Genomic DNA, 16,434 nt, shown 5'->3' on the forward strand with positions numbered 1-16,434 from the left:
CACAGGTAATAACCAATACTTTAAATTGTGTGTTGAAGCTACTGCACTGACAACCATTGCAGCAAGTGTCGATTAAATGTTAACTCTATTCTGGCATATTTTGGTATTCTTTATCTATCTCCACATCATCTTCAAAGGAGCTGGACAAGGAATAGATTGTACTAGACTAATTATACAATGATAAAGTAGGGGTGGGATTGTACTGGTTCTGACCAGTTCTATAGAACCCCTTGTTAACTTTCTAAGCAGTTCAGAGAACCGGTAGTTAGAAGACATCTCCTTTTGGTTTTTTCCACCCTTATTACATTCTTGGCAGTACGCCTAGATTTACTGTCTCCGTAGGAGGGGTTTTTTTCTTGGTATTTTCTTAAAGGAGAAGGAAGGGTTTTAAGCTTTTTACACTGCTTTTGGGAGCAAATACTCTCCTGGAAATACTTCTTCTTGGCTATCTAGAAAGATTGACATTCGAACATGACTTTAAATATACTTTCTGAGTTTTGGTCTAAAACTGGTTTTTAGTGAAGTTTAATCATGTGTTTATTGATGGGATAATTTTCCCTATTCAGCTTTGTTTGGAAGGAAAAAAAATCTGTTCCTGAAAAGAAACTGGGTTGAGAAATCTGGGTAGTTTCTGTCTTTTTGTTCTGGTAATTGGTTTAACAAGCAACAGCTACTGTTGTGATTTAATTATTTGTATTGTGTTTGAATTTTTCCTGCCTCGTGGTTTATTTTTCTATCTGGGGAGGGGGGTCTTCCTTCACTGCTTTAGTGGTATCTGGCACTGTCCTTTAGGGGTGTACTTCCAAGAGGCAGGATGCAAGCTTGGCACTGATTTTGTTACTGCCTTTCTGGGGGGCATATGACCTTTCCTTAAATCTGGATGATTTCCTTAGGATATCTTGTGAGATGAGTGAGACCAGCTGGTATCTTTAAGTGGTGCAAATGGATCTAAGGATTGCTTTTCCTGGGTGTGCTCTTTCTGGAGAGCTTAAATGACCTCTCTGCTGAAGGGTTTCACTTTATGAGCAAGAGTTGGCTGCTGATAGTTAAAATTGCATTTTAACTATTTTAATTCCTCAAGGTGCTCTGGCACCCTGCCTGATTTGTAACTCCGGCTTGCAGGTATTTTTAATCTAATGAATGGCATTTAGGGCAGCTTTTTGCACACAAAGAAGCTTTTTGTATTTTTGAACAGGTAATCCTTGACTTACGACAGTTCGTTTAGTCACCATTCAAAGATACAATGGCACTGAAAAAATTGACTTATGACCGTTTTTCACACTTACGACTGTTGCAGCATCTCCAGTGTCATGAGAGGCCAGGTGAGGAGAAGTGCTCCTTGACGTGAGTGATGATAAGTTGGCCACGGCCACCCAGTCACAAGACCACCAAGCCACGCCCACAGTACCAGTTGTTTAAAAAATTGAATCCCACCCCTGTGATAAAGGCATGTTGCCTGTGCTTCCTGGTCCAGATAAAGTCATAACAGACATACCAGCTGTAGCTGGCCAAAGTTCTCATTGCCACTCTGTCTGTTCTTTAACCAGGATGCAAAATCCCAGGAGGGTGATCTGATTCAGAGCTAAAACTGGAACTGTTATTTTTAAGAGATTAAGTTATTTCTGGATGAACAGCAACTCCCATCTTGCTAGGGATCAGCCTGATCTTGTTGCTCCCAATCTAGCCTCTCATATTTACAGTTTTTATGATGTCTCCTCTTTCTCTTTGTTCCATGGAATCTAATAATCTAATACATAGTGGTGCCATGAAATGAAACATTGACATACAGTATGTTAAACAATTTTTACTTATTTTCTTTTCAACAGGCCAGAGTTCAGAATGATATCTAGTTTATATTTTGTTGCTTAGTGGACTTAAATCTTTCACTTGAATTCTAGAAGCCAGCATTTTCTAAAGATGACATTATCCCCATGGACCTAGGGACTTTCTATCGTGAATTTCAGAATCCTCCTCAACTCAGCAGCCTCTCCATTGATATTGGAGCTCAATCCATGGCAGAAGACCTGGTAAGTAATAAGAATTCTGCAAGGGGTATTTATTTCTATAGTTCTTTTCACTTCCAATCTGGAGAGAGTATTAGTGAGTTAGACAAATAGACAGAGCTGTGAACCAGGAATTTCAAAGTCCAAATGTTAGTTTTTACAAGCATGTATTTATATGTATGAATTTAATTTATATACTGACTTTCGCTTCTGAGATCAAGGTGGCATACGTAGTGCTCCTTCCCTCCCCTTTTCCTCACAATGACTATGAGATAGTTCGGCTAAGAGTAATTGATTTTGTAATAGTTTTGACTTTCCTTAAAATTATTGCTGGAATTTCTGAAATATCCTCAGTTTTAAGATGTTGAAGTATGTCTAAAAACTGGACAGATAAATAAGGCAAGAACTGCTTGGAAATCTGCCTGGAATATGTATAATCCCAAGCTCATGGTATGTAATAGCCACCCTAGGGACCTTTATAGATGCAAGATTTTCTTTCTCTCAGGGGTTTGAAGTTTTTTACAACTTTAAGTATATTTTCCAACAAACTGTAAAGGGCATTGATGGTTTGAATTTCATTCTGAGGCCTAATTCAGAACATCAATGCCCTTTATTTGGTCAATAAATAAATAAGGTGTGGTCCCTTTTTGCTTTCTTGCATGTTAGTTCCTTTGTTTCAAGGATTTTTGTCTGTCTCATTGTGGAAAGTTTTTCCCAATGCTCTGACTTTTGTTAAATGCTGGAAAATAATTGATATTATGAAATGTATTTGGTGAGAAATAGCATAGTTTTAACTTCACCTCTCCTTGCTATTCCAGTGTCTGACTTTTTGTACAGTGTTGTTTGGGAGGGAGCTAGTTAACCTTGAGTCTTGGAGGAAATCTGTAAAACAAATTTGAGAAAATACAGCTGCAGAAAATCCATAATAGATTAACTGTCATGGTCTTGTGTTGACTTGTACAGAAGTGTTTTTGATTTTCAATTAATTACTGTTTGGTATTTTCTCTTTGTATTATTGGGCCCTATATGGGTTTGAAAAGCATCTTTAGAAGTACAGATAGGGAAAGCTGCACTCTTAGAAGCTTATTTGTGGGAAAGCAAGCTATAATTTTAGTAATATCTTCCAAGATCTATATAGGGGTTAGTAGATTGAAGTACTATGTGAATGCTTTGCTGTTGTGTTGCTTTGCTTAGGTGGGTAGATCTGTTTTTCCTAGGTTTTGGGAGCTGCTTTTTATATTCTGTTGTGCAATGTATTCTTCCAGTTTAGAAAAAAAACCATACTATTACGTATATTGATGGGCTCCACTGAGAGTCACTGGTTTGCTTTCTGTGAACTAAGTATTTTATTCTTGGCAAATGTGTAATGTAATACCTGAGATTCAAGTCCAACTGGGCCAAATTTTCTCATCTTTGCTTATTTAAATATATTACAGCAGAAATTCCAATTTCTTTCTACCTTCCATTTCACAATCATCTGAAGGAAATGTGCAAGTTTTCAGGTTAACGAAAGGGCTTTCTGAATGGGCATGCATTCTTTCCCGCTGAGCACCGCATCTTTTCCCCACAGATTTCAGTTTAGTCACTTAACACATTTCCTCTCTCCACAGGACTCACTGCCCGAGAAATTGGCTGTTCACGAGAGGAACGTCAAAGAATTCGATGCTTTTGTAGAAACCTTACAGTGAAAGTGAACCAAGTTAGAACAGCCTTGGACGTCCTTTTTGACACTCTGGAAAAGGAGGCCTATACATTTTGCACCTTCCGGGTCCTGTTATGTTGCACCAACACTTTCATTTGCTTTCTGGGCTTTGTCCGACGCAGGAACAAATGTGAATCACTTTGAACTGACCTTGTGATGAATTAATTCATTTTCCTTCTTGTTACAGTTGGCATCTGAAGCAGTATAATGAAGAACAAAATGATCACTTTTGCTTTCATTCTCTCATCTGTAATGATTTTCTGTTGTTTCTGCTTCCCCCAACTGTTATCTTTTTTCACTTGATTCAATAGAACCATCACTTGAAAGGATCAAAACAAACAGAATAATCCATGCTCACTGAATTCGGAACACTGCAGAATTCGTCTATTTTCAGTGAGTGTGTTTCACATACTACAACAGGGGATAATATTCACTTCTAATGCTCTAAATAATGGAAGTAAAGTGTTGCATAGCTGCATGACGATATAAGGAATGAAGTTTTTCCCCCCGCTGCAGTTGAGAATTAATCCATAAGAGCAGGAAAAAAGTGCTTTTCATATATTTTTCCACCGACAAGAGTAAAAAAATAATGCCAGCTTAATAAGGCTAGACAAAAAGTCTTGTTGCTTTTGAAGAAGGTTCAGAGTTCATGGTGTCTTCTTACAATTGCTAATTGTAAATATGTTAGTGATCCTAATTCTTTAGGATTACTTAATTAGGGATCTTTAGTCCAAAGTTTTTACAGATGCTGCTGCTCTATGTTAAGAGAAATAAGAAATATTTATTATTCTAAAGGAAACTATATTTAAAGAAAAGTTGTATGTTATGTTTTCACATTGTTATGTAGCCAGAGGTTGCTGTTCTTTGTCACTGCAAAAGTGCTGTGAACAACCTTAAAATGAATGAGGGCATCTTCCTTTTTTTCTTTTTTCTTTTTCAAAAGCAGACATGTTATGCTGGGAAATTTATCCTTCCCAGAGATTGACTTGATTTCATTCTGCCCTCTTGGGGGTCACAATTAGAAATGTCACAATTAAGATATGTGCTCTGGTATAGTGAATTTGCAGAGTTCTAAAAAGCTGAGCTCTGTCATATTTGTAAAATAAATTTATGTAATCTGCGATGAATTAGAAAGTAACTTGGTATAGAAGTACATTTTATGAGATTTATGGTACTTGTTTTATCGTGCAATGTTTTGTTTAAAGTTGTTTTTCTAACAGGTTAGGCATTAAGTAATGCAACTGACTGGCATTTCTATATGTTCTTTTTGCTCCATGCTCCACACCAACTATGGAGGAAAGAAGGAAAAAGACATCCATACGAGTTTAGGGATAAGTTAGGCTCTGGGCACAAGTTCTTTCTTTCCGTTGTCAAAAAACAGGCTGAGAATTCACCTCTATGCATATTTTAATGGGAGTAAGCGTCAACTTTAGGAAGATATATTTGAGTAAACCTGTTTAGAATTGAACTGCCATATACTGTACTGAAGAAAGAAGATCCTATCCTCTCATTCCTTCTGTCTTTCATCTTAGATGCTTTTGTATGGTCATTGCCTTTACGTATGAAGGATATTTAGAGTTAAAATAATGGAATGTTGACTTCCTATAGTGCTCTGCTCTTATAGGTTTTGCTTGCTTGTGGTCTAAGATGGGGTAGAGATTATTATTTCAGATAGGCTCTGGAATTTTCTGTTCCCTACTGCCTTGCAGAAATGAGCAGAAAATTAAATCTTTTGTCTTCTAGCATGTAGTTTATCTTAATGGCTCAAACTAAGAAATTTATTTAAATTGACTGAAAAATACCTTTTAAATTTATTTTCAAAGTACTTGTGATATTGTTAATCATTATTGGTCCACTGAAGAATACACATCTAAGTTCATACCTAAATTGCTCCTTAAGTAGAGTGTGCGCGCTTGTTTTGGGGCTCAGAATGATAGAAACATCCCAACTACTTTAAAATTGATTGCCAGAAAGATGCTCTAACCCATAGTCATATCTGCATAAAATAGGGCTTCGTTTCCTGAGCCTTTTAGCTTTTTAATCAAAATATTATATGAATATAAGAAAAAAAGCATTCTTTATTATTATTCATGAGATATCAGATGATGTAGATCTATTTGTCTAAAGAAGATTGGCTTTTCCAGCATTGACTACAGGAGAACCTATTCTTAGAAATGATGATATCTGATAAGGAAATTGCTGTGTTTCTACTGTTTCTAATGTTCCTAAGTCGCCTCTCAGCCAAAACTAAGAATTTTTTTGCACATTTACCTTGAGGCTCAAGTCACAATGCTTATTTTGGTTCCCCTTCATTTTCACAGTAAAATGACGTGGCGATTAAAGGAATTTAGTCAAATATAGGTAGTCCTCAACTTACATTCATTATTGACATTCAGAGCTATGAAAAAGTGACATTAAGGCCAATCCTGTAAATTGTGACCATCGCACCACTGCTACTGCAGTCACATGATCACAATTTGGTTGTTTAACAACAGGCTCACTTTTACAATGGCTGCAGTGTCTTGCAGATTCATCAAATTACTGTGTAATTTGCTTAACACCGTGCTTAAAAGTGACATAAAGTTGGGTCCAGTCACTTGATGAATCTGTTAACAAAGTATTGCTTAATGACCAAATTTTTTGTCCCAACTGTGGTCGTATTTTGAGAACTACTTGTATATTTATTCTTCAAAACTATATAGATAATATAATTTCAATATCTTTGAATAGAATTACAAGTTACTCATGTTGATATTCATTTCCTGTTCAGTGTTTTTCGTACACTGAAATATGTACTGGATTGTATTCATTGGCATGATTCTGATATTCTACCAACAGAATAACCCTTTGAAAACTTCACAGAATTGGGGTCCTTGCAGGGGTGGGAAACAGCAAAAAGTATGCTTATATAATATTATCAGATGCTGTTGTCTGAGTCTGGGTTCTTTATTTATTCTTTGAAGCAAATCACATTGGTTCTGCCGAAACATCAATCAAACATCAATCAAACATCAATTTACTATCCCACATAAATCCTCGTCAGGGATCCAGTTATAGATCTTCAAAGGATACATTTTTGTCTATGTACTTGCATTACAGGGCTATGAATCAGAATTTATACATAACAGGCAACATTCAAGTGCACCAATTGAAGGAAGAAGGTTCTTCCCCTGCATTTATTTGGAAACACTATTCAAAATATTCCACTACACATTCATACAATTTCCAATAAAACTTTTATGCTACTTTAAATTCATCTGTTCCACTGTCTTTTCTACCAAAACTTCAGTTTTTAGCAAGGCAAAACAAACAGCTATCCTCCTGTTAAAGCCGCCAAACATCTAACTCTTCGGCTACTCTTTTTAGAATTGCCATTTTCATATCACCTTTCCCAACATTTTTTTCAGAAATATGCCTCTCCAGATTCAGTAAGACTTTCAAGTATGAATGCACATGATGGTATGAGAAGCAGACACACATAGATCAGCTATGAAACACAAGTAATTTGGTAAGGTGACATCCACCTTGTCACACCCTTGCAGCTGAATGAAATAGTAGAAATTTGATGAATTATACTACTGATTCTAGAGTATTAATACGCGAGAAAAAATAATTCAAATATTTCAGAAGCAATCTATAGACATTTGCTGTTATCTTCATGAAAGACTAGAAGTGCCCTTTAGAACAGGAAACGTACTCAGAAGCCTTCTAGAGTGATAGGAAGCAGTGTATGTACTTGTAAGTACATACATACTGTAAATATAACTAATAAACCTGCAATAGAGGCCTAGCTTTGTCAATAATTACATCAATAAGAACTTTTATACTTCCACAGAAATGGAGATAGGCTGATTTAATTATGCTATCAGAGTTTCATTTCAGGTTGGCAAGAATCTTTTGATGTGATTTATTTTTTTAATCATTTATATAACTACATTAATAAATATATATGCTATAAAAGTGTCTCATTTTTTCCATACTAGAAATATGTGCAATTTAAATTCCAAGGAAAATACAATATTATGTACAGAAACATTACGGTAAGGCTGGGTAAATGAAATCTCTGCATGTACAGCATTTGTACAATAAATTGATGACATATTAAAGCTCAGAAATTAGCTTCCATGTATAGTTTACAGAATGCATGTATCTCAGAGCTATCACAAACACATTAAGAAGCAGTTACGTACCAGGGTGTAGTCATGCAAATGCTAAAACCTTAAATGCGGGTGTGTTGGATACTATGAGCTAGTAACAACATTTGTAGGCAAGGCCAAACTTTGCTTTAGGATTAAATGGATGCCTTAAGCCAGTGCTTCGCAAACCTGGTAAACTACTCAAAATTGGGTAAAAGTGGTTCTCTGGATAACAACATACAAATCCTTTACCTAACCACAACAGGGACATTTATTGGACTAAAAGTGTTTAACCTACCTTGGGTAAAAAAGACTTTCTGATAAGTGACTTTGGGTAATGAAAAAAATTGAGAAGCACCTTTCATTTTTTTCCCCCCCATGTGACATCTTCCTCTCCATCCCCTATGCTACCCAGCTCAAATGGGGAGATGTTAAGGGGCAAAATGAATGTATTTTGCTTCTGCAAAGTTTAAGGTGTTTAGTTCTCATGGGTAAATAAAGAGAGTTAAATCATCCCTTGACCCTCCATATAGTACATTGCAGTTGCATGCAATCTATGGATGATGGGTTGGACACCTTTGCCTTTGTATTTCCAGAGAAGACCTAATATCAGTTTAAGTTCATATTCAGTTATAAGGAAGAAAAAGGCTTTTGCAGCTGTAATTTCCATAAACAAAAATCATCCTGGTATGATCTCAATATATCACATGGGAACCAAATGTGACATTAATTTGGATAGCAATTTCTACCCTTTGAAATCTCCCAGTCCCTCAAAGAGAAAACATGGTAATCATATTTATAATGGACCATGTTCTCATCATTTGGTATGGAAAGTTAAATAATTCTCTGGAAATTATAAAAAAAAATGAAATGGTTGTGAGAGCAAATCCTTAGAAAAAATAAAGTGACTCATATTATAAACATTTGCCTGATGCATTTCTCTGCTATGAAGAACTATATCCAAATCCTAAAAGAATGTTCCGGTTTTTAAAAAGCTTCTATTTGATAGTTCATGAAAATTTTACGAGAAGTTTCAATTTTTTTATTTGATAAAAAACATTTAACCTTTTAAAAGCTATTATAGTACTAGAATCAGAATTCAGCCCCCTACTTTTCAATTTTTGAAGTGTTATCTTGAATTCCATATAAAATTAACTAATTATCAACAGAAGGGTTCATTAATGGGTAGAATATATTAATATATCACACTAAAATAAGTAGTGTGATTCCTCCTGTTACCTTACTAATTTCAATGAGAGACATCATGTTATTAGTCAATTATAACACAACCTGTTGTTTTCTTAGAGTGAAAGCCAAAATTAACACTTTAAAAAAAATATTCCTTTTCCTGTTTACTTTTAATATATAATTCCTTTCATTTTCCAATCACCATAAATATTTTCATTTTTATTCCAAAGAGCAATATGATTATATTTACATTTGATATATTTAGCTGTAAATTTAGATAAAAGCTAGGGCAGAAGAAGTTTACGGTTCTCATAGTTGACATTGTTCTAGTTTTTATAATAGTCCACACTCCTGGCAAGCAAATATGCCCTCCCCTCAAAGGAACATATGTACTTCACATAGGATCAAACTTTATCTTCACAAGTTGGATGCTTTTTAGTTTTCTTTTCGAGAGTTAGTGAGATCATTACCTAGAAAAGGTAAAAGTAGCAAGAGCCTGTTCTAGATAGGTTAGCCATCAATAAGATCCTAATTTCCAATTAATTCCTCTTTAGTTATAGTGAAGATACATACAAACATTTGGATTGTAGTAACATTACTCCAGATCTGAAAGCAACTAATTAATTAAAACAGCCATAGTATAGTTGGAGTAACTAGATAAAATGGACTGCATGATATCTAACAAGCATTGATTTATACTTAATAGGGACTTTGTGCTGGATCCAACCAACACAATGGATTTAAGAATAAAAGAAAAACAGCTTCTATATTTTCAAGTATTGACTTAACCAGTCAATGCTTGACAATATAGGAGTCAATTGGGGGTGCCTATTATTAAAAAGCATCTCTTAATAACTAGTCTTATAATAACAAATTGAGAAGCACACCAACATTTATTATTGGTTTTGAGTGTTTATTGAAGTACAAAAAGTGCAAACTGTGAATACAAGATTGGTACCATTGGAAAGAAATAAACAAGGATATGTAAATAAAAGTCACAGTAACAACCCCCAGCCTTGCTCCCAATAAACAATCAAAAGAAGTAAAATATATAGGGAACAACAACAAAAATTACCACATGAAGACCTCACTGGAGAGTGTGCAATAAGGGCTCATTTGGCCATGTAATATTTGGCTGAGGCAGCGCACATAAGACACCCAGATTGGACTCAACATCAGCAGTAATACCCAAAAATTGTGTCAGTGTAAGCAGAGGAGTAGCTGTTAGCAAAGTGGGCACATAATGTTTTCCAAGGATGCCAAAGAATCAGTGAGTTTAATAACAGGCAAAAAAGGAATAAAGTGGAGACAGTGCTCCATCAACAGAGTCCGAGGTCAATATCTAACGTGAAAGCCAAGCAACAATGAACAGGAATAAGTCGATGTATCACCTAAGGGACAAAAGAGAGGAAGCATAGCCACAACAAACTATTCAGTTCTATTAGAAAAGGAGGTGGGAAGACATAAACAGCTACATGGATGCTGGTCCTCTAATTTACTCTGACTGCTTGAATACCCCGATTCAGGCAGCAGGCATTTTGGAAATCAAAACTTGGGAATGAAATATTAGTTCAAATCACATCTTTCATTCTTTCAAACAGTCTAGCCCAATCACAGGTTTATAGCTAGCTATGGTTTCAATAAGGCAAAATGAGAAAAGAAAAAGAAACAAAGCAATCATCTGCTTTAGATTTTCTGGTAGCTCTCAGCAAAGTGAGAAAATTAAAGGTTATTTACACCGGCTCACTTCTACAGTTTTGCAAGTTTGCTTTAATAATATGCTAAGCTTAACAAGATATATTTTATAACCTGGCAACGCAAAGTCACATTCAGGAGTTTGAAATATATGTAATTGATAAATGTGTCATTGCCCAGGTATGACAATACTGAACCCCCAAGAAACTAGTTTCTCTTCAACTTGTGTTAACGTAATTCTGAAACTAATTCGGTATAGAAATTATAGTTTGAGTAAAGGGACTGAACTTGCAGCACTGGGACCTTCCTATTCTAAATTTCAGTTTCTGTACAATCAGTTTCTTTTCCACCTGGGCATTTTTAAGAAACAAAGCAATACTTCTACAGCTTAGAATCAGACCAAATCTAGTCTCAATTCACAATGGCATGCTATAAAAAATAGCCTACAAGCTATTCATGGCCTGAAATATAAAACAATGAAGCTAATATTGATAGAGTTTCTACGCAGGGCCACTCCTCGTTTAGTCATGCTAAATAGTATTATATAAAAGACATTAAGGAAAAAAAAACTATTGATAATCTTCATAACTTTCCATTTCTACCTGAAAGGATCCCATGTTTCTTTAGACTAACCACTACGTACAACATATTAGAATAATCATACATGCCTTAATAAAGGAGAATGAACAATCTTAGCACATCAGCCCCTCTTAATAGCTTCAACCACCTTAATCTGCCATTCCTGGTTATCACTATCAGTTTGAGAATTTTTTCAATTACTACTCGAGCTCTTACACCAGTCATGGTTCAACTACTGGCATCGATAACCCAGATGCACTTTTTAGTTCTCATTGATCATTTGTTAATTATAAGCATAACAAATAATTTTATTACATAATTGCACTGAACTATGGGGTAAAAAACATGGCTACTCTTTATAATTGTATGATTTTTGGCCCCTCTACCTTGTAGGGTCAACTTACGGCTATGTGGTCATATCCAGCTGCCAACAGAGGTGTCAGCAGAACATAATGGAAATGTTAAGATTTTATTTTCAAACTATGACTGCTAAAGACATTGTAGGACACTGCTATTGTTATATAAATTAAGACTAGCTCTTACAAAACTAATTTCATGAAACAGTAAAAAAAACAAACAGATAAACCTACTGCAGGGCTGTCTCACTTCCTAGAAAAAGAGAAAGCTATGCATCATATCTCTCAAGTGCCAAGGAACCCAAAGGTGCATCAGGGTCATTTGACTAAGTCAAAAAACAACATTTGAGACCCATAAGGAAAAGATGGTAGAAACAAATTCATTCTTTAATCGTTTTGGCACAGTAGATCCCAGCACATTAGGATAAGGTTTGACCCTATTATGAAGCTTTTGCTTGAAAACAAATCTAATTCCAAAGGCTAAAGTGCTGCATCCAGAACCACCTTATAGCACATTTCCTGTGTTTCAGTCACAGGTATGGTCAACATTTGATCTGGACTTTGGCAGAGAGAAGCTGGCCTGGTTGAATGCATATCAATACACATACATATCCTTGCATTCATTATCTGCCAATGAAAAAGGAAAGGCTTGCTGCCAAGGCCGATTTGAAATAAATTGCTGGCAAAGTCTACAGAACATTGAAAAGACAGAAAAGTGATCTCTGTTGCATCCAAGAGCACATATCTTTACATAGCAGGAACATCTGATAATAGATCAAGGGTCAGAGCTGCATGAAATCTATAGATAGGTTTCCAGGCACTTAAGCCAGTTGTATTATGGTTCAATTTTGCCAGGGACTAAGTCCATGTGTCTGTCAAAGATATAAAGTGTACTCAGCAAGTCAGTGCTACTCATCAGTGTTAAAAGAGGATTGCCTGACTTGGGCACCTGTGAAGAATCAATTTGAAACAGAGAATCAATTGAGATAAATTCTACTCTAATCCACTCCCCCAGTACTAAGAGAACGCCATTCCATTGACAGTTAAGGAGACTTATCTGATAGGACATATTCAGGAAAGGAAAGGAGATAAAACATTTAAGAACAACCTGAATCCTAGAACCAGTACTCAAGACAGAATAGCCAAGGTAGAACTTGATTTGTAAGTTCTGCTTTCCCTCCTCATCTGATAAGCCCCCTTCTGCAAAACCTTCCATATATACAAACAAGCAAACTGTATCCATCTTTCACACTACACACCACCTGGAACTTCCTCAGAATGGCCACATCTCCAAAGCAAGGTAGAAAAGAAAAGGAGGAGGAGGAGGAGGAGGAGAAAGGAATGATCACAGTGGACACAGAGAGTGCTAGCACAAACAGCTTATGGCTCAAGCCTCTGTGTTCTGGAAAAGCTGCTTCTGGTTGTCCAAGAGGAACTTGGTAAAGGTGTTGATAGGATTGATGGCTTTGAGGGTTATAGCTGCATCTTTAGCCCACAACAGATTTGGGCCAAAAACTACTGCCAGATTGGCATTGGTCATCTTGTTAATATCACTGTTGGCAGAGACCTACATGTGAAGTAACAGGAGAAAAAGAGAAAGAAAATTTATTCTTACTATTTGAAAAAAAATGGGAATTTGATTCAATGGTTCTTAGCTCCTTACCATTTATTCAACTCTCAGGTTACATATAAAGACCCAAGTTGTCTTGCATATAAAATAGTGATATTTAGAGTTTAGAATACCTGCTGTTTAATAGACTACAAGCCTTTAATTACAAATCTTTTTTTCTTCCCCGTTTATAGAATCAGTCATCCTCTAATTTCTTTTACTCTGTTGGTTTCAAACTTTTATGGAATAATGTAACAAAAAACTAATTGGTAAATATTTATTTGTCAGTTTATAAGCCACTTCAACTGTCTAAGGACATGTGAGCAACTTATCACACAGACATTGTGAGTTGAGTGATCTTATACATTTGATTGATTTAAGATATGTATAAAGCTATCCACTTCTACAACGACTAGGCACCCGTAACTGTTTAATGGTCACAGAGTCTTAGGAAGGACCCACCCTAGTGACCTGATTTCAACACGGATGTAGAAATTTTCTAATCATTGTTCAACAATGAAGTTCTTTGGGGGAACCTGAGCTTTAAGTTTTCACACAAAGAATATTTGCCAGTGACTGGGGAAAGGCGATCAGGATGGAGCACCATAGAAGGGATACAGATTGGATACACAGGAAAAATTTAAGTTCACCTACTGTAGCATCTCATTTCCAAATAGTAACTAATAATAATAACTTATTAAACTTGTATGATGCCCATCTTTCAGCAACTCTGGGCAGCTTGTCATAATCAAATAAAAAAATGGCAATATATTTAGTCAAACATAAAAGATTAAAGATGAGAATCATGAGGAAACAAAGGGCCTTATGCTCCCTCACAAGATGAAGATCAAATTCTTCACAGGTCTTCTAAACAATGTATTTCATATTCAAACACAGAGTTATACAAAATTAATGGAGGGTGCCTATCATATTATGATGAGTAATAATAAGTGAGAGGCACCCCCCATTAACTTTTCAAATGTGTTTTAAAACTACTTAAGCCACATCTTACGACTGAGAATTTGAAAAGTATATATTACACTAATCTCACCTGCCCAAGAAAGTTCATTAATACACACAGAACTTGAAAGTTTTCCTCTGGGAGACTCTGAAGTGTTTTGCGAACAATATCTATACTCTTTTCTTCCTCCATACCTTAAAGGAAAAGAAAACAAGTGTAATATGCACCAACATTCCCAATTCCAGCTAATATAGAGAGAGATTATCTTGCAGAGAAAAAACATTTGAAAAGAAACGAGTCTCTTAATCAATAGAAATTTAATTATATTAACTTGAAAAAATAAGTTGTCTCCTACTGTCAAAGACTATCATAACTCTGGGTTAGGCATCATCCTAAGAAAAGATTACTGATATGGGATTAGGACCATGTTGATAAGCACTCACTGTAGAAATTGACAACATCGCTGTAGAGACCAAAGGTGAGCAAAGGCTCAGGAAGATCCCTCAAGAAGGTCTTGAGAATTACAGCGGGAAGATGCACATCCTCATATGTTGCAAAATCCACAGGCAATCCTGGGCAAGAGAGAATAAAGTGTTTCAGAGCAATAGCCAAAGCATAACCTGCAATATGGCAGAAGTTCCATGTACCAAGAGAAATCTGAAGCCCATCCAGAAGGGAAAGACAAATGAAAGGGACTACCTGTAGCAGACATTTACCCATGTTGTATTTCTGTTGAACCTCTCTTACTATTTGTGTATTTGCAGATCGCCGGAAAATCCCCTGTGTGGTAAGAGCTGAAAGAAGCAGGAAGGGAAAGAGCTCAGAGGAACTGTATTATTACAGACATGAGCAATAAACATTACGTAGCCCTAAAAACATTGTATCTATTCTGCCAATTATAGAACTGGACAATGAAGCAAGAAGACTGTAAGTTCTCCAAAGGATTTAGAGAAATTTGGCCCATGATATTTACATGGAAACAGCTACAATACTGCTAAATATAGAATTGCACTGTTTTTCAGTGTGGAGTTAGAAAAATGCTAAGACATCTGAAAACAGCTATGCTCATCCAAGCAAAACATCCCTGTAGGGGATACTAGAGGGGACAAATCAATTTGAACATGCATTTTCCCTGCTCTTACCATGCTCTTGTAGATAAGCAGTGGTTTCTCTGATCACCAATGGGATAGGATTGCGGTCTGCGCTCTTCTCTTTCAGCCTGTTGGTAGAGGAGAAGCTTAAATGTTTGTCTTTCCTTTGCAAGAACTTAGAAATAATTTTACACCAACCTTTCTAAAAGAACCACTCATGACACACATATTATTTGGGGGGTGGGGGTGGAGAAAAGACCCTGAAACTAGCTAATATTCAGGGTTTCTCTCGCTGTGATCTTGGTAGCTCAGCCTGGCAGAAGAAAACCTATTACATCAGTAGTTGGATTGGAAAGATTAATAATACTAATACCCAGAGAAAGTGTGCAGGCATCACTAGTACACCAACTAAAATAAAGAAATGGAAATACTCACTGTTGGAGAGAAACTCCAAACTGCTGATTTGGCAGAGGTGGACGGGGTGGTGTTGCTTTCTGAGGCACCTGGGCAGGTTTTTGTAGTGATCTCAGATACTCATCATACCTACAATGAAAGAAACATTGGTATCCCTCCTACATTGAAAATTCTTATTTAACTAGTACCCATTGATGCACTACTTTGTGAAAGAATGCCGTACAATATACTTTCTATAACAGTGACACTGTCTGCTAACTAACTGTTAGAAACCCTCTAATAAAACCTAGGACATCAAGGTCATAGGCAACTGAACAAAAACAATTAATTTGGAATGAGCAGGTTAGATCTATAGCGCACTAAAGATGGCACCTAAAATAATCTCTGCTTAAGAAAGTTAAAGGTCTCAAGTATAAGGTAAAGGACCAATAAGACAGTTGAATAACTGGGAGAAAGTATCCAACACAAGGACTGTAAAAAAAATGTCTCCCTTTCTTTTGCTGGGAGGCATCCAAATGGTTCAAAGTACAGGTAGTCCTTGACTTATGATCACAACTGAGCCCAAAATTTCTGTTGCTAAACAAGACAGTTGTTAAGTGAATTTATGACCTTTCTTGCCACCGTTGTGAATTGAATCACTGCAGTTAAGTTTGTAACCCAGTTGTTACATAAATCTGGCTTCCTCATTGACCTTGCTTGT

The 16,434-nt window shown here is 36.1% G+C and overlaps 2 protein-coding genes across 12 annotated transcripts in view; one reads left to right on the forward strand and one right to left on the reverse strand.

The window, feature by feature from the left end:
• The window catches only part of ATG13 (autophagy related 13), a 30,121-nt gene extending 22,456 nt beyond the window's left edge, over positions 1–7,665 (forward strand). For all 10 annotated transcript variants that reach the window (XM_087921449.1, XM_026707778.2, XM_087921453.1 and 7 more), the window contains 2 exons: positions 1,899–2,027; positions 3,614–7,665. In XM_087921449.1, the coding sequence (XP_087777575.1) occupies positions 1,899–2,027; positions 3,614–3,691 (207 nt within the window). In that variant the 3' untranslated portion in view covers positions 3,692–7,665. The remainder of the gene's footprint in view (positions 1–1,898; positions 2,028–3,613) is intronic.
• Positions 7,666–9,921: 2,256 nt separating this feature from the next.
• The window catches only part of ARHGAP1 (Rho GTPase activating protein 1), a 37,579-nt gene continuing 31,066 nt past the window's right edge, over positions 9,922–16,434 (reverse strand). For both annotated transcript variants that reach the window (XM_026707833.2, XM_087921455.1), the window contains 6 exons: positions 15,756–15,863; positions 15,372–15,448; positions 14,946–15,023; positions 14,673–14,801; positions 14,320–14,423; positions 9,922–13,226 (listed from right to left, as the gene is read on the reverse strand). In XM_026707833.2, the coding sequence (XP_026563618.1) occupies positions 13,047–13,226; positions 14,320–14,423; positions 14,673–14,801; positions 14,946–15,023; positions 15,372–15,448; positions 15,756–15,863 (676 nt within the window). In that variant the 3' untranslated portion in view covers positions 9,922–13,046. The remainder of the gene's footprint in view (positions 13,227–14,319; positions 14,424–14,672; positions 14,802–14,945; positions 15,024–15,371; positions 15,449–15,755; positions 15,864–16,434) is intronic.

The sequence above is a fragment of the Pseudonaja textilis genome, chromosome 1, assembly GCF_049901715.1.
Source record: "Pseudonaja textilis isolate UNSWEBS1 chromosome 1, rPseTex1.2, whole genome shotgun sequence".
Taxonomy (NCBI): domain Eukaryota; kingdom Metazoa; phylum Chordata; class Lepidosauria; order Squamata; family Elapidae; genus Pseudonaja; species Pseudonaja textilis.